Source organism: Vigna umbellata, chromosome 2, assembly GCF_029865625.1.
Source record: "Vigna umbellata cultivar VRB3 chromosome 2, Vumbellata_1.0, whole genome shotgun sequence".
Lineage (NCBI taxonomy): Eukaryota > Viridiplantae > Streptophyta > Magnoliopsida > Fabales > Fabaceae > Vigna > Vigna umbellata.
Window position 1 is genome coordinate 37,013,555 of NC_142166.1, and position 25,721 is coordinate 37,039,275.

The 25,721-nt window shown below is 31.4% G+C and overlaps 1 protein-coding gene and 1 pseudogene across 3 annotated transcripts; both read left to right on the plus strand.

Annotated features, from left to right (window-relative positions):
* Nucleotides 1-9,333: 9,333 nt before the first annotated feature.
* Nucleotides 9,334-16,012, plus strand: LOC124833315 (P-loop containing nucleoside triphosphate hydrolases superfamily protein). Of its 3 annotated transcripts, XR_015784285.1 has the most exons (7): nucleotides 9,334-9,700; nucleotides 10,750-11,050; nucleotides 13,100-13,258; nucleotides 13,399-13,694; nucleotides 14,439-14,571; nucleotides 14,999-15,101; nucleotides 15,306-16,012. XR_015784285.1 is itself a non-coding variant. In XM_047307769.2 (6 exons), the coding sequence occupies exons 1-6, from the start codon at nucleotides 9,503-9,505 to the stop codon at nucleotides 15,308-15,310; spliced, it is 1,092 nt and encodes a 363-aa protein (XP_047163725.2). In that variant the 5' UTR covers nucleotides 9,335-9,502; the 3' UTR covers nucleotides 15,311-16,012. The 3 variants fall into 3 exon arrangements, 2 of the variants coding, with proteins under 2 accessions (XP_047163725.2, XP_047163723.2); XM_047307769.2 differs by lacking the exon at nucleotides 14,999-15,101 and having other exon boundaries at nucleotides 9,335-9,700; XM_047307767.2 differs by lacking the exons at nucleotides 14,999-15,101; nucleotides 15,306-16,012 and having other exon boundaries at nucleotides 9,335-9,700; nucleotides 14,439-14,911.
* Nucleotides 16,013-18,215: 2,203 nt separating this feature from the next.
* On the plus strand, nucleotides 18,216-20,230 carry LOC124833319 (AAA-ATPase At2g46620 pseudogene; annotated as a pseudogene).
* Nucleotides 20,231-25,721: the final 5,491 nt, after the last annotated feature.

Consider the following 25,721-nt stretch of genomic DNA (forward strand, 5'->3'; position numbering starts at 1 on the left):
AAAAGAGAGGAATCTGACGTAGTGGCGTTGACTACGTAACCAGTGGCGACCCTAGCGGTGATCGGTGACATTGGCGACACTCACCTTGCGGCTGATTCGGCGGAGGCTGTGGCGCGACGTGCAGAGGAGGCAATTTTTCCCTACTCTGGAGAAGAGACGCTAGTCTCTTTGTGCAAATGGAACGAGGATGGCAGACCCCTAATGTGTTCTGATCCGCACACCCCATTTTTCATTCTCGCACCCCTCAAGGACGCCGAGAAACACTTGGTCAAGATTTACGAGAACGACGACGCCGACTACGACAACAACAACGAAAACGATGAGGACGACGAGGACAGTGTCAATGACCTTTTTGTAGAGGGTGGGGAGGTTGGGTGGAAGATGGAAGGAAGAGACGAGGGAGAGAGAGGGAGAAAAGGTGAGAAACACTGACTCAACGCAAAAAAAAAAAATCGTGTCAGTCTACCGTTAGCCACATCAGCTAGTTTTTAACGGTGTTAGTTTTGGAGGACTAAAATCAAAGTTTCCTTGAGGAGGAGGACTAAAATGTACCTTACTTTGAAAGAGGGACTAAAACCAAAACCACTTGATAGTATAGGGACTAAAAACATATTTAACCCTTTCTTTTTTACGATGATCATCTAAATTGTGTAAGCTTAGGGAGGATGTCTTTTTAGTCGTTTAAGTGTGAGGTTGAGAGTGAAGTAGCCGCATAGATAGGGTGTTGTTCTTGAAGTGTGAGATCGTTTTCATTAAGTGTCAGTAATTTCTTACAAGTTATCATATATGTAATGTTCTATTTTGGTAGTTTTATTCTACTATAAAATGAGATGTTATATAAAATAATACTCACGTAATGTAATTAAATAAATTAAAAAGGATTCAATTAAAAAATAATATTAAGATTTTAAATAATTTATAATTTTTTAATAAAAACTTAATAAAAAATAAAATAGCACATAAATATTTAAAACTTAATTAAGTATATAATTTAATATTAGAACACACACTACAATTTCCATTATATTGGGTATTCTCTATGAGTAAGTGATACATGGAAAACGTTTATTGTAACCAGAACTCAAAAATTGTATTATTCAAGTGTTTTATCAATATTTATTTTCTTTAAGATGGGAGAGTAATCCTTCTTCAACACCAAGAGACAAACATAAAACGAAAGTTTAAATATTCTTTTAGGTTATCCAATTTTAGTTTAACTTATCAAGCTCATATACTTAAAAATTGTATTTTCCAACTTAGTTAATGGAGGTATAATATTACTACTTATTTTCATTGAATTGACATCTCACATCACTTATATACATATTTTGTTTCAAGCTTTTTTATTTTCATTGATAAAAATAATACTTTGCCTAATTTTTTTATATTTATTTGATATTGTTTATTTTACATTTTATTTTAAAAAAAATTATAAAAATTTACCTTTTTATAATAATTTTACTTTTATAATATATTTAAAATAAATATAAATGTTATCATGTTACATTTTTCATATAAAAAAACTAGAAAAAAGTTGAGCATCTAGCTAAACCTTTTCATATTGAATGAGTGATTGTGATGATAACTATTGACATTTGGATATATACTATCATGTTGAGATTTGGATGGCATCAATCAATATTCTAAAGGGTAAGTAACGAATAAAATAAAGAAAGAAGTGATGGTAGCTACAACTATCATTCACTTTGTTCCATTGGGATAGCAATTTTTTTAACATTTATTCAACAGTCAAGATTCGTAAATCCAAGTTGTTTGTCAGCCACTCTGCAGAAAATGGTTCTGCTATTAAAATTGCACTAAATAATACACTAAATAATCCAAGTCTCTTTTTAGTGTCCATATAAATGATGACGAGCTTTTACATGATTTTCTTCTACTTTTCAGTAAAATCTTTCATTTTTTATATTCCAAGATGAAAAGTTCATAAATCAATGATAGCCGCTATATTAAAGTTGTTTTACTATTCAAATGCACCAAAGGCTAAAAAGTGTTAGTTTTATGCATTTGGATATCTATGTTTTTCTTTTCTTTTCAAAAGCTTATGTGTTTTCTAATTCTACTTTACACAAATTCAAGTTTTGATATGTATTATACCATTTTAATAGTTAATTCACGTAATTTATTAATACGATCTTTGCAATTTTGAAAGCCTAATATATTTTTTAATTTAAGTCATGCAATAAATAAAGTTTTTGTTCATAATACAAATATGTTTTATCATGCTTTATTGATCTTAATTATTAAACAATCGTGGTGCTTTTGTTTACATTTTTACTTTTTACTAGAACTACAACAAAGAATTGAAGTTAGAATACATTAAATCCTATATGCCCGTTTTAATATTTGTTTAATTTTCAGTCCATGATCATACGGGTTATTAAGATCCAAGTACGCAAGTTATAAAATCATGAATCTAATTAACTTACAATGAACTTAATTATTTAATAATTTTTAGTCACTGTATGTAATATTTCAATTTTCATAGTATTCCTATCATTATATTCGTTACATTTTTAATAACACAAAACAGTTAATTCAGAGAAAGAATATAAGATGTTATTAGATATATTGAGATATCTAGATATTTAGATATAACTTATAATAGTAAACTATATATATACAATACATTCTTACTACTAAGAGATATTCTATTGAACTAAGAGTGTAATAGATATTTACAAAAACTAAGAAAAACGCAACAAAATTTCGTATATTATGACTCGACTCCTTATGATCCTAGCATCTACTCACTAGATACATCTTTTTTGTTCCCATAATTAAGATGATCATCGTAAACAAGAAGAAACAAAATAGACAAACAAAACACATAAAAAAAAGGGTAAGCTAATGTACTAAAAATAATCATATATCACGTTTATAGAATTAGACACATAATATAGATAAAAGAATAAATCCTAAGTCATACAATTCTTCCCTCTAGACTTGACCATCCGATACATGTATTGATATCGAACTCATGGAGACCTACACATTATGGTCAAACAACCTACCATCCAAACTACCACACAAGGTTAGTTCGTCAAACACCTATGGTCAAACTGATCGTAGGCTAAGACATCTTGCTATTCCTCACGACATAATTATCCCTCTTTACTTGAGGTTGGATGGCTATTGGAATGTCATAATCATTCTCCCAATCCTGGAGTCCTTATTTCAATACATTACACTCAAGCACAACACCAGGATGCTTCCCATGAAATTCCTTTTACCACACACTTAAACTGAATACACATTCACCATTCTCAAGGCATTCATAATTATAAGAAAACTATACATAACATCCATCATCGTATGTCATGAACATATTTATAAGCATAAAAAAATATACATCATATCAAAATAACCAATCCATTCAAACAAGTAATTACATCATTACAATTCAAAGGGCCTTCATAATTTATCACAACTGTATATAACATCATAATAACCAACTTAAAACCAAACAAGAAATTAAGACAAAAGAAAAACACAAAATGCTAGAAACATAATGCCTAATGATTTTCTTCTCAAATAATTGATTTTTTTCGGAGAATTCTCTATGCAAGGATGAATATCTCACTGTAATAATCGATTATCAAGTAAGATAATTGATTATTCCAGCGAGTTTTTAAGCAAAGATGAGATTCTTGCTGAAATAATCAATTATTGCAGTCAGTTTCTTAGTTTTCATTACAACAACTTTGATTTCTGATTTAGTTGCATCTTAGACCTACCTAAATTACCAATTTGGAATCCTTAACATTAGAATTGATTTAAAAACATGTTTATAGCTAAAATGAAGTACCAATTTGCTCATTTGATTAGGAATGAGATTCACCAAATCAAACCAATAACTCAAAAACTCACAACTTAACTTCTACATATTAGAAACAAGATTTTAGTAATCTAAGTGGCTAAACAAGTCACAAATGACTTAAAAAAAGACCCTAAATATTCAGCTTCTTCCTAAAATAACTCTTTTAGATTTTCACCTGTCAAAAACCGGCAAAATAAACCCGAAGCACAAAATTGAACCTATTGACTACATCAAGAAGTAATAACAGATTCCAACCAATTATAGTCTTAAACACATGAACTCAAGTTATCAAACAAGCAATATTTAATAAGTATTCACAATAAGACTTTTCCAATATCAGATAACACATATTCACTCCAAATTCATAAAACCATGCTACCAAACAGAGATATTTCAACAAGCTCATATTCAACCATTCCATATACCAATCCATCAATTACAAACCAAATCAAGCATGCAACAAAGTTGATTTAAACATTATCAACATCAAAAGTGATAATTAGCTTCCCTTACCTATTAAAAGACCGAACGATTTTATAGAACCCCAAACAACTCTCACAGATCAAATGACACTATCTACACATATTAACAACATAAACATGATCAAGGTACGCTATTAAAACCACTGATCAGTTGAGGGTCACATAGGAAACTCAGATGACACATGCAACCACAGATAGTGTGCATGCAAAGGGAGAGAAATATACTAAAGAAAAGAGCATAAATCAACTCATTCTTTTACAAAAACTGATAGGCTAGACTTGAAGATCTCATCGCGAGGATTGCTCAGGCGGTCTCTGATTTTCAAACAAACAAATAGAGAGTGAGAATACTTAGAGAGAAGTCAAAGAACTCTAGAAAAGTGGTTTCTGGAGGAATGATGTTTTTAAAAATAATGATTCTCATTCATAATAAAACTATTTATATTAAAATCATTTAATATTAAAATAATTGAGTTTCGCTATTATTAAACCACCACCACTTCTAAAAGGTTATTTTCTAAGGTTTTACAACGTCGTAAGTTAAAATTTATTTATTACAAGTTTAATTTTCATATGTATCAAATGTAACTAAATTACATCATTGTTACATATACTTGATTTCACTATAAGAAATTTGTGCGTTAAATTATACTCATATATCTACACCTTAGGTACTATACCTTTACTTACAACAAAAGTGCATTTAAGAAAACTAAGTCCTCTTATATGATAGTGCAAATTTCTTATGATCTATAAAATACATATCTTATTCACACTACAAACTAACTCATAAAACCTTCATCGACTCTCTCTATCTAATATTTTTGGTGATTCTAATGTGAGTGAGTTAAGATGATCCTTCACATTCTCAAATTCAGTATTCTACTTAAAACCTCTCAACATAGAATTTGTTCTTGAAAATAACTATGTATGTTCAAATCATACAAGATGTCACATTATAACAAATCATTTCATTCTCCTTCATAAATATACATTCTACTCAACTTAAATGCAATAATTCACAATAAAATCTTCCATTGGATTATAGTAATATTCAAATACATTAAATTAATCAAATATAGCAAAATAGTAAAAGATTAACTAACTTTAATATTTAAAATATATTTAAATATTTTATTTTGTTTAAAGTTCACATCGTTTAATTAATAGTTATCTTGCTTAGAAAATTAGACACATGTTGAAATTCACTTGGCAAGAATTATGCTTGCTCAACCAAAGGTGTTAGCATAATAAGTGAATGTTGGCTTGTCTAGGAACAAATTTTGGTCGTTTAGGAAGATTTGACTTGTCAAACGATCAATCTTCTTTGAATGCTTGAATCTTTCACAAAACTAATTTTGTCCAAGAGAGATTGGATTGTCTAATAAACTAAAATATTATAAGTCTTATTTGAAGACTCGTAAACAATATTTTTTGACCTAGATTCTAAAAGCTTGAATTTCATTCTATAATTGAATGTCTTTTCCAATAAATCTACATAATTCAAAAACTACAAAGGATACTTTTAGTCACCAAATTGGTTAAGACTAAGTTTTTCTCTTTAATTCTTATACAAAATGCAAAATATTCAATTCTAAAATAACATTATTTTGAACTAATTTGAATCAAAAGAAAACACTCTACCATTTTACTGATCAATTCCATATACACTAAAATATCTCTTATTTCTCAATATACTCAATCTTCGTACATTAATATTCTCATTCAATTCAATAATCACTAGAAGAAACATTACTCACATGATTAAAATCAAAATCAGCATCTTATTCAACATTTAAATATCATCAAGTACTACTTAAACAACAAACATACATCCACTATTAAATTTAGTGACTATCTCACCTTCACGTTTAGATCTTCCAACCTAGAATAGTAGTGGAAAACAATTTAGCTTTCCATATTTGAATTTAACTTTGTAGCTCAAATTAAGTTTCATGATCTCTCACTTAAATGTACATAAAAAAAACTTGAATTAAAGATCTAAACATATTTAAAAAGTTCTAAACAAACATAAATTTATCCTAAGCTCTTTAAATCACATGAAATAAAAACTTTCTAATCATGCAAACTCTTGATAAAACAAAATTGTACTACTTTATATTAGGATTATTACGAAAGCATATAATATTAAAAAAGATGAACAAATTCCTCCTAATTTGAGAGAAGTCAAATTAAAAAAAAAGACTTTTAGAAGAATAATTATCTTTTTAAAATAAATATCAACTAATCAATTTTTCTATTTATAATCATTATATTATAATAATGAAATATTCAAACTCCATATTAGATAAATCATTTTTACTTTTAACTATTTTCTAAATCTATATACGAAAACTTTAAAAATTTGTACTAATTAAAAATGATTTAATACAACATCAAATTTATTTAAATTTGATGCATACATTTAAAGTTATACGAATAAAACTTATTTCTTCATATTCTTATTTTTTATTATTTAAAAAAGACTTAAATGCTTACTTTGTTCTCCTGAGGTAATTTTCAGCTTAGTACCCGATTTTAAAAATTAAGATATTGAGTTTATATGTTATGAAAATTGTATGAATAAGGTCATGTATGTTAAGTTGACATGTTAACTTCATGCTAATGTGACATATTTTTTCTCTCTCTTATTCTGCAGTCCAGCTTTTTATCTTTCGAGTTCAACTTTTTTTCTCTCCAGTCCAGGTCAGCCTTTTCTCTCACTTATATATTTAAATTAATAGAAAAACATTTCAAGTTTTTAAAACTATAAAAATGGTAAATTGTTATTTTTTTTAATTAATAGACCAAATATAATTAAAGGACGTAAATAGTTTAGTCTTTATATATATAAATCATGTTTGGAAAATATAATTCAACTAAAAATTTAACTAAAAGAGGAAAAACCATGACATCTCAATTATATAAAACTGTAGGAAACTTAGCTGACAGCTACGGCATGGTAGCTGATATAGTAAAATAGAAATATAAAACCATTGATAAATATAATCAAAGGAGTAAACACCCTTAAATAATATTTTCATATCAAATTTAAAGCTAGCTTTACTAATAAAATATATTTTGAGTATTTAGAAGGTAATGTTTTACTGTTACTGTTGCAGAAAATTAAAGGCAATATATATATATATATATATATATATATATATATATATATATATATATATATTCTAATATTGAATTCTATCACAATTTGAGATATTCGTTTTGCATACGAGGGATTTTTTTTTAATTCAAAACTTCATTACAAATTTATTTTAAAAAAACAAGATATTTACAATTTGGTGTCAAAAGATAATTTTAATTCACATTTTTTTTCTTAAAATTCTTTAAGATTTTTTTCGAAAACAAACATAACCAAAATTCTAAATTTCAACTGACAAATTAATTCTAATAATTTTACTTCAAGAAATTTAAAATCTAAATATTGTCATAATGTTTTCTAAAAAAATTTAAAATCGAAATATTATTATTTTTCACCTATATAGAACTATTTTATTTTTTCTTTAAATTTTCTTCAATTAGGTAATTTATTTATTCTATTTAGTTGAATCTGATTTATCTAAAAATTTAAGATTAAAAAATTAATTGAGGAGAAAGTAATCTAAATATCCACTTTTAAAAAATGAAATGAGAAACCATTAATATAGAAGAGAGAGAAAAGGCTGAACTGGAAAGAGAAAAAACTGGACAATATAGAAGAGAAGAAAAAAAGTAAGTCACATCAGTACTCTCCATTGCTGTTAATTTAACAAAGATGACCTTATTCATACAATTTTCAATTTTGATAACATAGGACAGTAAGTATTTAAGCCATTAACAAAAGAGAAAACTACTTTTTCACCCTTTATTTTAATATTTAGATCTTAAAAGCTAAAATTTTAATAATAATTTATATTGCATATTTATTATCAATAGAATAATATTCTAACGTTTAAGTTGTTCCTCTTTTGGATTGCTTACGCAAATGTGTGTTTATGCAATCATGTACTTTTCAATTTTAGAATGTATATATTCTGAATTTACATACAAATCAATATTAACATTAACTATTAATAGATTTAAAAAACAATAACTCTTATTAAATTTAATCAATACTGTGATTAAACACGCACGGATCATAAGAAAATTGTTTTCTAATTATGCTAATTATTATACTTAAAAGTACATTGCAAATATATTTAATAATTTATAAAAGTTACCAATACTTCCACATAGACTAACAAAATTTTATTTTAATTTTCAAAATCTATCTTTCCTCACAGACAATTGTTTAAAATTGCAACTTTATACAGTTTTAATATTTAATAACGAAGATTAGTTGCTGTTGCTGTGCTGGTTTAGCAGTGAAGATTCCAATTGCTGCAGCGTCTGCTTATATTTCTCAAATGTAGACACTGAGTCACAGCACAACCTATAACTCTATATTGTTACTGTCTATTTTATTTATATTTCTTCACAGGCTTCTCATAGGAGCCAAAAGACATTTTTGTGTAATTGTATATAAATATTATATATTATAACTCATGGGGTCTCATTGAATTTAACAAAGTTTAATTCAAATATAATTTACAAAAAGTATATCAACAGAAAGAAAAAGCTTTTCTAACGTGACGAAATGATTCACCTAGGAAGACCCACATTAGGCTAATTTGTTTTTGCACCCCACAATTATTAACTACACCCTCACAATAATTAAACAAAAATAAATTAGCCGTTATCGTTGCATTACATCATTGTTGCATGTGTGATATTATGGAAAAAGCTTGTTTCATAAAATCTCTAAAACATATTATCTGGAAGTCACTATTAGGGGAGGTAAAGTTGTTATTTTGAAACTTTTGGGAGGTGCGCTAAGAAATTTGGAGGTGCAGGGTGTAAAAGACTGACATTAAAAAGAAAGGTGAGCCCAACATTGCCTCGCCGAGAGATGGGCAGAGCCCACCAAGCGAGCCCTCCTTTTTCTTTTATCATCCTTAACATCAACCCCAAGCGTTGTGATTCTTGACTTTTCTTTCTTACTTTGTTTCTGTTCGAATTTGAGTTTTAAGAACCGTCGGTCATTGTTCCTCGCCACAATTACAAAAAGAGTTAAGGTAGAAGGAATTTTGATGATATTATCGTATCATAAATTGGAGTTTTGATTTTTATTGTTGAAAGAAGAATGGGAGGTTCATCGGAGACGAAGTTCTTGCAGGACCTGTTGTTGTACGCTGCGAGCGCGGCGTTGAGTTGCTTGGTGTTGTTCGCGGGACTCAGACACCTCGATCCTAATCGCGAAGCTTCCAAAAAGGTTCTTGAGCACAAGAAAGAGATTGCAAAGCGTCTAGGTCGCCCCCTTATTCAGACTAACCCTTATGAGGTTTATCCGTTGTTCTATTCTTTGCGTTCCAATTTTTTATATCTCAACTTTTTCACTGCATACACCTTAGTGTTGTTTTTTTGGGAGTCATTGGATGGTAATGTGAAATTATATGGCTAGGAAGATGTTCAAGGACTTGACTATGGAGTATCACAATGTTCATGATTAAGGATTCTAACGTAGGTGTTGGGAACGTGTTTTGATATTGAACGAATATATACTTGTTCCAATCCCGTCAGTAAGTTTGTAATTTGTAAAACTGATGTGCTGAATGTCACGGTGTGCATCATTGATGTTCAATGTTGGAGGGTATTTTATTTTTTATTTTCCCCAGTGTGAATAGTTTGTAGGATCAGTATTTTGATCTTGTTATTCTCATTTTTTTAACGGTCTCATTGTTGTGATTGGTTCCTCCGAATGAATTTCTAATTATGCCTGTCTTTTTTTAGTGAATGCCTAGTTTTTAACTGTCTCATGTGTTTGTATTGGATCGTATTACCTAGGCGGTCGTATAATTATGAGTGTTTATTCGTTTGTCTGCATGTTGCTCATTTGCCTTCACGTTGCATCGTAAGTTTCTTAGGTTGGGCTTCAGACTAATTTTGATGGGTGGAATAATGTTATATCGGGTAGCTATACTCTAATTTAGAGCGAAACTGTTAGCTCTGTTTTTTCATTCTATTCGCAGAGGGATGAAGCTTGATTCTTGATGATGTGCATCATGAACTAATGTCCTGATATTATCATGTTACTTATATACCCTGTAATGGATTTCTAGAGCTATGAAATTGTACTCCTGAAAGGGATTTTTCAATGACTTAAGGATTAATCTATTATGATTTCCTAATTTTGACCAATTTATTTGTTTAATTAAGAAATTAGTTTAAACACATAAATTTATCCAAATAATCGCAAAAATGAAGGACTAGATCCATTACATATCCTATATGGATATATGGCCTTACTTCATGTTGACAGTGAAAAACTTTTGACCACAATTAACTATTATCTTTTATAAGTTTTTAATTTCTGCCCTTTATTGTTTACAGGATGTTATAGCCTGTGATGTTATAAATCCTGACCACATTGATGTGGAGTTTAATTCTATTGGGGGACTGGAAACCATCAAGCAAGCTTTGTTTGAGCTTGTTATTCTGCCTCTAAAAAGACCAGATCTGTTTTCACATGGTAAGCTTCTTGGACCACAAAAGGGGGTTCTGTTGTATGGACCACCTGGCACTGGAAAAACCATGCTTGCCAAAGCTATTGCTAAGGAGTCGGGAGCAGTTTTTATCAATGTGAGGATATCAAACCTTATGAGCAAGTGGTTTGGGGATGCCCAAAAGCTTGGTAAGTGCACTATATGGCTAATTTTGCAATGTATTGTAAAGCTTTACTCTTCTCCCTTACGTAGACTTTAGTCTCTTTAGTGTTGAATTTGTGTGATCACATGGATTATATAATTATCTTGGCTCAATAAATTAAAATATGTTCTACTCCTATGTTCCTACTTTTTCATAAGGTCCATACGATAGCCCAAAGATCCAATAATTTGTCAATAATTACTTAGAATCCACGTAGAAGCTTGACACAGTGTTGTTGAAAGAGGAGGTAGTTGTATATAAACTACCTTGGGCCTTAATTCCTAAGCAATGTCAGACTTTTGAGTGTATAGGAAAAAGACCCCCAATTGAGGTTTAATGGGTAAGAGTAGCTTAGAACTCTCCTTTTTGGCCCTATAAACAATGTCAATCATTTGATCTCAAGTCCTTTAAGATAGCATTGTTATAGTCAATCATTACAATCAAGGTATTGTTTGCTATGGACTTGATGCTTTTGTCATGGTTTTGCCCTTAAAAGGTACTTCCATGGGTCAAAAGAGGAGGGTGTTTATAAACAACCCTTAGTCTTGATTCCAAAGTGATGTGAGACTTTTGAGGTATTGGAATAACACGATTTCTGACATTTTAATTATTATTTATTTACACTTCAAAATTTCACATGTAATCTTGCAATGTGTAGAAAAATCTTTAATGTGATAGATTTTTATAGTCAAATTCAACATAGTTAGTCCTAACGACTTATTGTTTTTATGCATGAAACTTTCTGAATATCTTCTAAGGTGAAATGTTGTGCAATCTGATTTGTTTGAATTCAATTGCATGTTCATTGGTAATGTTTGCATATTATCATTAAAATCATATACATTTTTATAATGTTTGTATCCTACAAACATTAATGATTTTCATTTTTAATATAAATTTGATACTTTTTCTCCAGACTTATGTGTATATCCTAATTTTAATTCTTTGACCATTATGTGTTATACCTTGTCTTATAACTATCAGAATTTGTTTAATGTTATATCTTGTGAATGAAATAATTACATTGTTCATCCATGCCATGGAAAGTCAACGAAGGTTTATATTGGCTATTGGCTCCTAATATAACTGTGATACTTTATGGGCTTGGGACTGGCTAATGTAACAGTAGCACTTGGGCTGAATAATATACTTGTTATGGAAGGGTTTAAGAGAGATAGGCATTGGATGGTTTACAAAGTTGTTTCATGAAATGATGAGGTCTAAAATGATGATGGAGCTGGATTCGGAATAAATGAATGTTATGCTCAAAGAGATTGAGTGGAAAACTACTTTTACTCCTATCTATTTGAAGATGGAAAAGCCGCAAAAATAGGTGCTATGAAGAAGGGTATTTGAGTGGAGATTAAGTCAAGAGACTCAATTTATGGAAAACTAACATCTTTTTTGTTATCTTCCTCGATCAATACAACAGTAATATCTCTTTGTATACGATACTTTTGTATCTTGTCCTTTCTTGTATGGCTAAAACAATTTACTAAACCATAAGTGCCACTATAGCTTAAAGTAAAATTTTATCATAGTTTAGGACTTGGGAATAAGTGTTGGGATCTACAGTGCCAACAGAAAACAATTGCGCTAATAGTTAGAGCTAGACGAAGAAATATAAAATCTACTGGTCATTTGGAAAACCCATTAACAAGGATTTAGACTTAACTGATATTTCGGTATACATGATTTAAAATAGGACCGTATGGTATTGTTCTGATTTTCTGTGTTGTCTTGTGAAAGAATTATTGAAATATATGACTGATTAGGAATGCAACGTTCTTCTGAAAGAAGTTAATAAAGTAACTGATTTTTAAAACATAAAGGTTAAATCTTTCAATCACTTGAAGTTTTGGTTTGAGTAAAATGATCACCCTGGATGTTGTTACTGGTTGAGTGAAATGATTATATGATATAAGTTTGCATTTAATTTTCAATGTGCTTAATTAAGCTTTATTTCTTCTTTTTCTTTATTTAAAGCATGTTTTTTTTTGTTTTTCCTAACTGTTAATATTATGCTGCTCTGCAGTGGCTGCGGTATTTAGCCTGGCTTATAAGCTTCAGCCTGCCATCATTTTCATTGATGAAGTAGACAGTTTTTTGGGTCAACGCCGTACAACTGATCATGAGGCTTTGTTAAACATGAAAACCGAGTTTATGGCTCTGTGGGACGGATTTACTACGGATCGTAAGTTTAAACCAATTATCAGGTTATTTATTTTGTTGCATAAATATTCACAATTTTGTTAGATTTAGTTTGTAAAATAATCTTCTCAATTTATTTTTATTTGAGTAAATTTGTTGACCCATATGATTTTTTGTGTGTAGAGAATGCTCGAGTTATGGTCCTTGCAGCGACAAACCGTCCTTCAGAACTTGATGAAGCAATACTTCGGCGTCTTCCTCAAGCCTTTGAAATCGGAATTCCTGACCAAAGGGAGAGGACTGAAATATTGAAGGTTATCTTAAAGGGTGAGAGGGTTGAAGAGAACATAGAGTTTGGTCATATAGCAGGCTTGTGTGAGGGTTACACTGGTTCAGATCTATTTGATCTTTGCAAGAAAGCTGCCTATTTTCCTATTAGAGAACTGCTAGATGAAGAGAAGAAAGGAAAACGATCTCCTGTTAGTATATTTAAGTCATCTCTTTCATTTTCTTCTCTGCCTTAATTTTTCATTTTCTGGCCAACCTACTTTGAGTATGTTGATTTTATTTAAGCTTATGATGTTTGGTCTTACTGTTTTGAATGTTCTCAATTTGATTCCACTTTTTTAAAAAATGGGTTAATATAGTCTAATCTGTCAAATTGATGGTAATGATGTTGTCACACCCTTCTCTATCTCCCAAACCCTTCTTCTACATCTTCTGCTGTTACACATTCAAGAGCCACCACCACCGCTCCTCCTTCAACTTCATTTTCCTAAACTGTGTTATAGTTCCGTGTAGCATTACCATATTAACTCTCCCTCTTCTTTCATCAAAAGCCCTCTCCGTGTCCTAAACATCATCAACTCTCATTGATGTAATGTCCGTACCATCAATTTGTCAAAAAAGACCACATTGACTTGTTTTTAAAAATAATAGAACTAAATTGAGAATGTTCAAAATAGTGGAATGAAATTGAAAAAATATGATAATAGTTAGACAAATTAATATGTTCAGCCATATTTAAAGCTATTGTATATGCGCAAGGTTATATTTGAATGCCTGAGAGTGACATCTCTGGTCAATGAAAGCAATTACTTAATGTGCAAGATCAATTTATCGAGTGGTTTCATATTTTCTCTAAAGAAACTGATTAGTTTTCTTGGTGGCTTTTTCATATAATAAGAACTTCTTAAATGTATTGTTTAACTTTCTTATTTCAGGCACCTAGACCTTTGTCCCAGTTAGATTTGGAGAAGGCCATTGCCACTTCACAGAAGACAAAGGTTGCTGCAAGTGAATACGCTGGATTTAGCCTTCAGTCACCTTCAAGATGGTCGGTGCCTGGTGATTCAGGTGATTCTCAGATTCAGGCTGCAATCAATGAATTCTCTAAGCTTGTGGTTTCTCACATGATTAACCTCCAACCAGAATCTCAAGATCCTTAAAATATTCACTTTCTTTAGAGCATTCTTCTATGGTCATTTAGCCTAGTTCAGATTGTACTAGTGATTGCTTACTTATACTAATTATAGGAACATATATTTGTTATACATTGATTATAAAAGTGCCATGGTTGGCTATTGCATTTTATTCTGTATTTGATTTGACGCGTCAATCATTCATGTAGCCCTTCCATTTATGCCAAAACTGATCTCCGTTTACTATTTGGGTACATGCAGAGATAATTTTTCAATTTTGTTGTTCCACCCTCCTTTGTGTATTGTATACTATAACATGATGCTATAAAATGACATAAAACGGTAGCTAATGTCTATTTCAGGTGTCAGATCCGTCAACATTCTATGACATTGTATAATAAAACAAACATACAAAAGAAGGGATTAAAAAATTCCCATCTGGCCGAGCAGTTAGGTGGACTCAAGGTTGAATTTTTACGCTTTCTATTCTGTTTAGCATGTGGATAGGGAATAATATGTCATTATTTAAGTCAGCTCTACATCACTCTTACTTCCAGTCCTACACACATTACTAGCATGAGCAAAAGTTCATATATACTGTTTTATTATGTAATTAATCTATGATTAGTACAATTGGATCTAACACTTGATGTCCAATAACTTGAACAGACTAAGCTTAAGACTGATCAAGACGGTGCAGTGTGTATCAAGTTGTTGCCAACAGCCATCAATTATTGAGACCTCGGAGAAATAACTGGCATTGGAGTGGGTTCAGCAGGGTTATAATTTTAAGCAGTGGGTCAGTTATCATCGTTGTGCTTTTGTTGTCTTTCTGGTCCACCCGCATATGCTGATGATTAATTCAAACCCTTGAAAGTTGCGAGTTCTTCCCATCACATTCATTCGTTGTGTGACCACAAATTTGTACTTTTTTTTTCCCTCTCAAACATGATTTCTACAGTGTAGACAGGACCACTACGTGGGGGGCGTATCTTCCTCACTTTGTTCCGGCTGATGCCTGCCTCGTGCTTCCATCATTACTCAACCACTTTTTATGTTTGAGGGGAAAAGCTAAAGTTAAACAGCCAATAAATGTAAGGTAACAGAGTAATAAAATATAGTACACAATTGATCACAATCCCAGAAGGAACAACATCTCTTTCTTTTCAGACATTAGGATTTTGAAGTTGCAAGTGACTATTCTGTTCGAAATATCCCCGTCCTTGTCAAAGACCTGCGAGTCTTGTGTAGAAAACACCCTTGCAGTTTATAGGACACAGACTGAAAGGGCCATGACAACTCTGTATTTCTTCAATGTTATGACAGTTTAGTTTATGGGGATTTTCGATTTTTAATGGCCACAATCATTTTCTGGATTTTTATTTTTAAATTAATTGAGCTTGTGACGCATTGAGTCGTTAATGGTCTAAACAACGAACTGTCTCTGTTGTTAACGCCTCGGCTTACAATATAACAATAATAAGCGTCTACCACAAAAATTGAGTAAATGGTTTTCAAGGGTTCATAATTTGCCAAAACTTTTGGCCATTTCCTCCAGGTGCCATTGAACTTATTTATTACCATTTTTTTTCTTATTGATTTTGGTTTTAAATTGACGTGGAACCATTATAACCACAGCTAATTAAATATTTTAGTACTTTATTTTTTACTAGAATTTTTTCTTTAGTATTCTACATCATTCAACCAAACTTAAGCATAGTAGGAGTGGCTGTGATACTTCAGCTGGCTACAACAAGGGTAGTGATTAACCGTAAATATTTTTAAAACTGAAGTTGTTTAAAGAATAGCAGTTTCAGTACTAGAATGAGAGCATAAATAATTGTCTATGCAACTTCCTCAGCAGAGTAGTTGTTTATGCTTTTTGTCATGGAACAAAAGTACTTTAGAGGCTCTGTAATGGGCTTCAGTTAATGATACATATGAGATTATTTATCTATCATAATAATTGAACAAAGATGCTACTTGAATTAACTGTGTCGGTTTATAAAGGAAAGTGGGATATCAATAAGTTAACTACCAATTAGTTATATGCCATCCGTATAAGTGTAGAATCAAAGGTAATATGAGTAGAATAGTTCAAGAATAAGATTGTATTCAAAGGTACGTTTAATTGTCTCCTTTGATCTTGAAGGTTTGCTGGTCACAAAAACATTTGTTTCAACGTTCAACCGCCAACAACTGTAATTGATTATTCCAGTTGACACATTGGTCACCACTAAATAAAAATCAACAATTATATTTATACACAGTCATGGCCGTAAAATTATTTAATATCAAGAAATATACATTATAATGTCAATTTTCCATACCATACTAAAGTTACGTAAAATCTTGTGTTTCTATTTTAGTTATAAACACTATATTAATTATTTGAGACGTGTACGCAAATGTTGAATTGCACCCATGGTTATATAAACATTACTGTAAATGTGACTTTCTTATTTAAAATTTCACCTTCCACTAATTTCAATAATTAACTAAGTTATTAACAAACTTTACATGAATTGTATACATTTATGAAAATTAAACAACTGCACATTTTTTAAATTTAATTAGCATGTATAGTTAGTGTAGAGATGTTTAGACTATCAATTAGTCAGTAAATATTATTGGTATAAAATTTTAAATGATTTTGTAGAAGTCAATTTACTCATCATACATGTTGGTTTCTTATTAAATGGCAGTGTAAAATAAAGTAAGTTGCCAATACACAAAATATTTCGTGATAATTTTTTGCGTGAATATAATAGAATAAAAATATAAAAAATAACATACAGAATTATTTATAGATTTCAAAATATTTCCCAGTTCATAGTTGTAAATGTTAGTACGTAAGCATTGAGTGTTAAATTTGTGTAAGGGGTTAATATTGTATAACGCAATTAACCGAGGTTAAATTTTTTAATAATAAAAATGTTAATATGTGGCATTCGATGGAATATACGTTGAAAAAAAAATAGAAATTGCGCTGAAATAATGCATCGCTGACAAACTTCTTGAGATGGTTAGTAGCGAGAAAAAAAAGAATTGTTTAAAATTTCAAATAATTAGTTCATATAAATAATACTTTTACATTATTTAATAAAAAACGCAAAGCAGTTGGTTGATTGAGATAAAAAATCAGGATGTTTGAAAATTTTCACACTGATAATATATAAAATAAACTAAAATTATTGATTTTTGCAAGAATTATTTTGGTGTGTTGAAATAGAAAGCTGTTAATAATAAATTGAAAATTACATTGTTAAAAAATTTAAACCACTTGAGTTGAAAATGAGAATTTAAATGACTTTTACGTTAAGCAACACATGTTAAGATTCATTTGGAGACTGATTCTTTCTTCTTCCAAACAAATAGTTTGTAGAATTCACCAAAGAAATAGTTGAGACAACCACATATATTTAGATAAATAGAAAGGGAAGTAGCTTGATTTAACTTATAGGTAGCTGCAAGTGTGTCATTTTCTTTAAAGTGCCACTTTATGAATCATGTGAGCAACCTATGATTAGAAGAAATCCTGATGATTCGCTAATATGCATTATTAAGATATGCGAAGAATATTTAAAAAACATGAAGTTTGTTATTGTGGAAGAAAAAAGTTATAATAAAAATCCATATAAGAGGATAATTGAGAAGTGTGGGCGCAGTGTTTGGCAGGAAGAGTCAAAAACCTTGAAAATCAAAGACACCAAATAAGAACACATGCTCTTAGTTATGTGAATTGAAAATAATAAAATTGCCGGCACCTGACCTTTTCAAAGCTCATTCTCTTACAAAGTTCCTTGGCTGTAGCCTTTACCACAATCGCATACATTCGTTCCTTCTCTCTGTTCTAAGTCCAAGCGCATGCCAAATTAACATGCTTTCCATTTTCTTCTTTCTTTTTTCCTTTTCTCTAATCCTTTTCTTCTTTGGTAAAACCTCTGCACTTCACATCCTCAACCAATGGTTAATCTCCTTCGAAAATCGCCTTCACATTCACCAGTCCTTCAAAATTCCTCGTTACAACCTTCATGCCCAGGAGAATCAACTCTACCGCCAAATTCTCACTTACCTCGATTCTCTTCCTTCCGTTCAAGACTCCGATTACACCAACCTCTTCTCCGGCCCCAATCCCTCCGACATCTTCCTCCACCTCGACCCTAACCACACCGCTCACGATAACTTCCTCGGCGCAAAGCTCGCCTGGACAAACGACGCCTCTGCCTCCGGCGGCGGCGCGCTAGTCCTCCGAATCAAGAAGAAAGACAAGCGCCGAGTCTTCCGGCAGTACTTCCAGCACATTCTCTCCGTGGCCGACGAGGTCGAGCAGCGCCGCAAAAAGGACATAAAGCTATACGTGAACTCCGGCGCCGGCGAGTGGCGCTCGGCGCCTTTTACGCATCCGGCTAGCTTCGACACGGTGGCGATGGAAGCGGAGCTGAAGAACAAGGTGAAGTCCGATCTGGACCAGTTCATGAAGTCGAAGCAGTACTACCACCGGCTGGGCCGTGTTTGGAAGCGGAGCTACCTCCTCTACGGCGCGCCTGGCACAGGAAAATCGAGCTTCGTTGCCGCCATGGCGAAGTTCCTCTGCTACGACGTCTACGACGTTGACGTGTCGAAGTTCAGCGACGGCGGCGATTGGAAGTTGATGCTGATGCAAACGACGGCGAAGTCTATCATCGTGATCGAGGACCTCGATCGCTTGCTCGCACAAAAGTCAAACACAAACACGGCGAGTTTATCGAGCGTGTTGAACTTCATGGACGGAATCGTATCGTGCTGCGGAGAAGAACGCGTGATGGTGTTCACGATGAACGAAACTAAAGAGGATGTTGATCAAGCGGTTCTGAGGCCCGGGAGGGTTGACGTTCACATACACTTCCCCTTATGTGATTTCTCCACCTTTAAGATTCTAGCCAGTAGTTACTTAGGGTTGAAGGAGCACAAGCTTTTCCCTCAGGTCGAAGAGGTTTTTCAGACCGGGGCCCGGCTCAGCCCGGCCGAGGTTGGCGAGATTATGATATCCAACCGGAATTCCCCGACACGGGCCTTGAAAACCGTTATTTCAGCCCTGCAGGTCCACTCCAATGCCCCCAGAGATGGACAGAGGTTGAGCCACAGCGGGTCGGGTCGGAACAGCGATGATAGTGACCCGGGTGCGGTTGTATGTAGGGAGAGCCTCCACACCGTGAGGGAGTTCCGCAAACTGTATGGGCTTTTGCGCCTGGGAAGTAGGAGGAAGGACGAGTCTTATTCGGGGCCCATCGACAAAGAGCCTCAACGTATTGATAGTCGGGTCGGATAAAATGGGTCCTATTTTTTAATGTAAAGTTGTTTCCTAATTTGCCACTGATTTTTTTTAATTACATTTTTTTCAGTTAGCAATTATATTGTATCTACACAGAACAGTAAAAGTCCCAAGAATCTGCAATTCGCATTCTTGTTTAGTCCCTTCAGAAGAACACAAATACATGCTTCACTTATTCTTTAAAGTCCTTTCTACGGTCAACATCTTTATATGTGGTTGATTTTTCTACCCTGTAAACAATTTTTTTTTATATATGTAATTACGAATTTTGAGTCATTGACTAATATCGGTGACTGTTGGATTGGAGACCGTGGAATTTGAAACGCGCGTTCCACTTTCTTAACTTGTGACGTATGATGCAGAAAAACAAAGATGATTCATTTGACTAAGAAAATCCAGAGAAACGACAGCTCCGTCCATGCACCACCAGTTTGTTTGGATGAAGATTAGATGTGGGCGAATTTTTGTAGGTTTACCGAATCAAAATAAAATAAATTATGGCAGCATTTGGCTCAGGTGGAGTGTTCTTGAAGGTGGTTGAGCTGATTCCGACAGGTCCGATCATGATGCTCAGAACTTGTATTGTATTAGTTGTAACTTAGGGATACACTCATTCCAACCTTAGATACAACACCCAGACTTCATTACGTATATATAACCTCCAAAATATAAGACAAATATATTTATATATTAGATTATTATAAATTATCTTTTAATAATCAATATTTATATACTTAAAGTCTATAAAGAAATTTAGTTAAATGTAATAGTTTATATATATTTTCACCTAATAAAAAAATAAATCTATTAACTGGCTTTAGGTTGGACCACCAAAACCCAAAACAACCAACAACTATATATTCAACACACATTACATTGGACCAAAACATTCAAACTAAACATAAATCCAAACCCCTAATGTTATTGGTATTAGAGTATTTCAATGCTTAACCAAATCTTTAACTCCTCACCCAAGGTCTCATCGTTTGTGGTCAAAGCAAAAGTACGTTTTTGTCAAACCTTTCATCATTGTTTTAGAAAAAAATATCGATAAAAAATAATCCTTTTGTGCCTGTAAAGTGAATTCGAGACTTTGAGGATGCAAAAAACTAATATTTATCTAGTCACACAAATTCTTCATTATTTATTTGATTGGAATTTTTTATTACTTTGAACAAATATCATGGTATTGTTTTCTTTAATTACTTAGAGCAATTCAGCTTGACTCCACTTTTTTTTATAGTGACTTTGTGTAATTAAGATTATTACATGCAATAATTTTTCATGATACTACCTAACTTAACACAAATGAGATTGATGCACAATGATATCATCATGTATTTTTTTTATACATTTTGACCCCGTTTAGTTGGCCAATAAAAATTCATAATACGTTGTTAAATTGATTATTGTATTATTTAGATATGTCAATTTGGTTAAGTGCAAAGTTTCAAACTCAATTAGTTTGGATTAAAGTTGTCTAGGTTGATTGTCACTTTGAGTCGATTTTAATTGATAACTAATTTCAGTTAATATGACTTTAAAAGTTTAATTGAGTCAGTTTGTATTGGAGATAAAGTCGAATCAATTTTCATGTGTTAACTCAATAATTGATATTGATCTATTAAAAATTTAAAACTAATTTAACTATATATTTTTTTATGTGAATTTTTTTTTAACTTTTTTTTTATCTTGATTTATATATTGTGTAAAGTTGGCTTAATTGACAAATATCATCATGATTGTTTGATAGAATAATTAAATAATTAAATATTCAAATTTTGACTTAATTACCTTCCTCCTCAACTATTTATTTCTCTATCTCCTATCACTCTTTTAAGGTTTCATCAAATCCTTCATTTTTTTTTTATGTGAGAGAGGGTACAATATCATGAGAGCGTGTAGATAGTTTCTACGTGACGATCATGCATCCAATAACAAATGTGCGACAATCATCTTCATCTGAATAACACTATTGTTATATGTATTTTGTTTTTCTTTTACTATTTATATAATATTAATATTTTGTTTTAGATGACAATTATTATTTATATAATTAAACAATTTAATTAATTTTCGCATACTTTACATCTGCTACATATATGTATGACACTCATAGGATAAAAAGACTAAACTAAGTCATTTTAAAAAAATTATGACTAAATTAGATAAGAAAAAATAAAGATACAAAATTGAAACAATTGAACAAATATAAAAACCAAAGGTTTAATTGAGTTGATTTTGTTTCTTTAAACTAACATTATCTCTTTATTCTTTTTAATCTTAAATTCTATTTTCAATTTGTATGTTTACATGTGATTTCTAAAATTGTAAAATATAGTACTAAAGAAAAAAAAATAATATAATATAAAAAAACTCACCAGATTTAAATTAATATGTCATAAGATTAGTTGCAATAAAAATATTACTTAAAAAAGTGAGTTATGTTATATATAAACAGAAATATTTTATTACTTAAATATTTCTCATGAATAAAATGAAATGATTATTATTTAAATACTTTCACATTACATAAATTTTAATAATATTATAAGTCTATATAAGTTATAAATGGTAGTAAAATCCATTAATTCAACAAATGATTACATTCTATTTGTATAAACATAGGACGATACTCACGCCTTTGAGTAATAATGAGTTGAATATATGATGTCGACCATGAGTGATAAACAATCTTCTTGTAAGTGAACCTGCAAAGTTAGTATTAGTAAATGAATCATAATTTATAATGAAACAAAAGAAATATAATTTTACTTGAACGAAATGACATCCATTAATGTGTCCAATGCATATCAATTGATATTGTCTGGTATCATGAGGCAATGAACTGCGCAGTGGAAATATCATATTTTTCTGACCATATGAGAGACAGACTAAGATGATATTATATCGATTTACAATGACATACCCAATGTTGGATATGGTCATCCACTTGTTTGCATTAGCCTATAAGGAATAAAGCAAATTGTTACAAAAAGAAATACGTAACAACTAATAAGTAATGTGTCAAGTAGAGAACGCTTACCCGTGATCGATCGTGGACCACAAAAGATTGTCATAGTTCTTCCAATCGGTAGTAGCTTCCCATTAATATTGCATATTCATCACGCCACGTAGTAATTTCTTCAAAGAGGTCATGTCGAATAATGAGTCATGTCTCTTCACCTAGGCCCAACAAAGCAATAATGCATCGATAACCACAATGACTATTGGTTATAGCATCAACAACATTGACAATGAATGGATGACAAATCGGATGAAACTGATTTAACATCGGTACTTGACTTCGTTGAACTGATTTAGCCTTGGATATTTGACATGTGCTTTTCGTGATGAAGACTCTGTCATCAAATGCAAGGTGTCTACGTGCTCAAAATATGATGGTCACGCTTTGTAGACCTTTCATTTCGTTGAAGTTTAGTCTTTTGTGCACCTTTGGTTTTCACTTTATGCGAAGGAGGTACCATAAATGTCTTTGTAGGACAAACAATTTCAATTAACTTCTGCTTGATGTTAACCTTTTCTCCAATGTCAACCTTCTTGAAACATTCCTGAACCACATCAAGTTCATGTTTAATACATAACTTTGGATGCGATTTATTTGACACAATACTTGAAAACTTTATTTGGTTCACATCACATGAATTTCACGCAGAGGAACTATCCTAGGGTCATATTATGCTAATTCATAAGCACATGGTAAACCATAAGTTGATCTCAAAACGCATCGACAATGTCCACTGTCGAATCCTACATTCTCCACTCGTTTAAATTCTTCAGCAATAAGTACCAAAACATATCTTGAAACGCGTCCAACAAGTCTTTTATATCTTATTTCTTTATAAGCTTTAATCATGAGGTTAAGACTTTTTTCAAATGACGCCTTTATCTTATTATGTTGGTGAACAATGACATTATGAATAACATCTCAACACGAGCATAGGTCTCTCATAGTGGTCCCCAATACTCTTTTTAGGCTCTAATATGCAGACTCAACTCTTTTACATACGTCATTAATAATATCATAAGACATATAACATAAATAAGTAAAAAAAAAATAACAATAACAATTACCTATTTGTTATTGTGCTGCCTAGATGCATAACTTTGTTTGTCCACGCCTTAACGAAACATGCCTTACATGGAATGATCTAAGTGTGATTAACATATTCAAAAAATAAAAGGTCATGTAGTAGAGGCATACTGAAGACAATCAACATAAACACTAAACATGGACTGTTCCTCACAGTCCATCATATTTTCCCATTATTCCATCAACACATCTCATGCCTTAATATAATCCATTAATATTTTGCATTTGTCTTTCACATTTTTCATAATGTGGAATCGACAAAGCATGATAAGTCTCAAAAAATACATTGCCAATGAAATTCATTAGAGAAAGGTCTTTATTAGTAACAATTACATCTGGATTGTCGTCATATGTCATAAATAATCCTCTAAACCTTTTCAATGTCCATGTAAAATTATTTTGACATTCAAGTGATAACAATGCAAAGGCAGTTGAAAAAGTCAACCCCATAGATGTGACGCCTACTATCTCAAACAAGGGAAGACAATATTTATTTGTCTTGTATGTGGTATCCATAAAGAAAACAATATTAAAGGCATTCAACAAGTGCATTGCATCAGGATGGGTCTAGAAGAGGTCACTTACCACATCAGAATAGTCTACACATATACTCCATTGGATATATTTATCTCAATCTCACATCATGATCAACTACTGCGTTTTAGTTCTCGACCCTCTCAAAGATCGTTTGTATTTGTACCTTACGTTATATATTTACCTTATTGTTGTCACATTAGAATCGTTATGTTCTTTTAAAGTCAATAGAATATTCAAGGAATTTACTCGACTTTTTGTCATATCATCAAGTAATGACTGCTCAATAATATTTAACGTCCTAACAAAAGGATGATCAACTAAAATCTCAACTAATTTAGGGTTGTGATATCTGCATACTACCTTTAACACCCAACCCACTCCATTAGAGTAAGGTTTTCCCCTCAACTTAAAGGGACACTCACATTTTCTTGTACCGGATACACTCGACTGAATCAGGTTTATACTTGTTATACTTCTCATTCCTTTCACAACCTAACAAAACAAACATCTTTCTTTCAAATTCATCAGTTGATGTGTTAGATCTTATAGTAACCATAACAAATCCAAGATCAAATGCAATCTTTTTTTAACCCATTCAATTGAATCATCACGTGATGGGAATATTTGATCAAAGGTAAAATTATTTGTATACTCATCCTGAGTCACTTTATTTATGAAAGAAAAACCTTCATACACGAAACTCAAATTTATTTGATAGCCCATTAAGTGAAATTAATAATTATTCATCTTAAAATATTAATTGCAACCTATATAATAAACATATTTATTACTTAATATTTCTCACTATCTAATAATAATAACAACACACATTAAAAATTAAATAATAAATAAAAGCGAGAATAAAATAAATAAATTAAAAAAAATTAAATTTATTTTCGATACACATTGCTAAAATCTTCCATTGGATTATAGTAATATACATTCTACTCAACTTAAATGCAATAATTCACGATAAAATCTTCCATTGGATTATAGTAATATTCAAATACATTAAATTAATCAAATATAGCAAAATAGTAAAAGATTAACTAATTTTAATATTTAAAATATATTTAAATATTTTATTTTGTTTAAAGTTCACATCGTTTAATTAGTAGTT

Coding starts and splice junctions, on each gene's coding strand:
- LOC124833315 (XM_047307767.2), top strand. CDS start 9,503: ATGGGAGGTTCATCGGAGACGAAGTTCTTGCAGGACCTGTTGTTGTAC. Junction 11,051..13,099: donor TGGGGATGCCCAAAAGCTTG/GTAAGTGCACTA, acceptor GCTGCTCTGCAG/TGGCTGCGGTATTTAGCCTG. Junction 13,259..13,398: donor GGACGGATTTACTACGGATC/GTAAGTTTAAAC, acceptor TTTTGTGTGTAG/AGAATGCTCGAGTTATGGTC.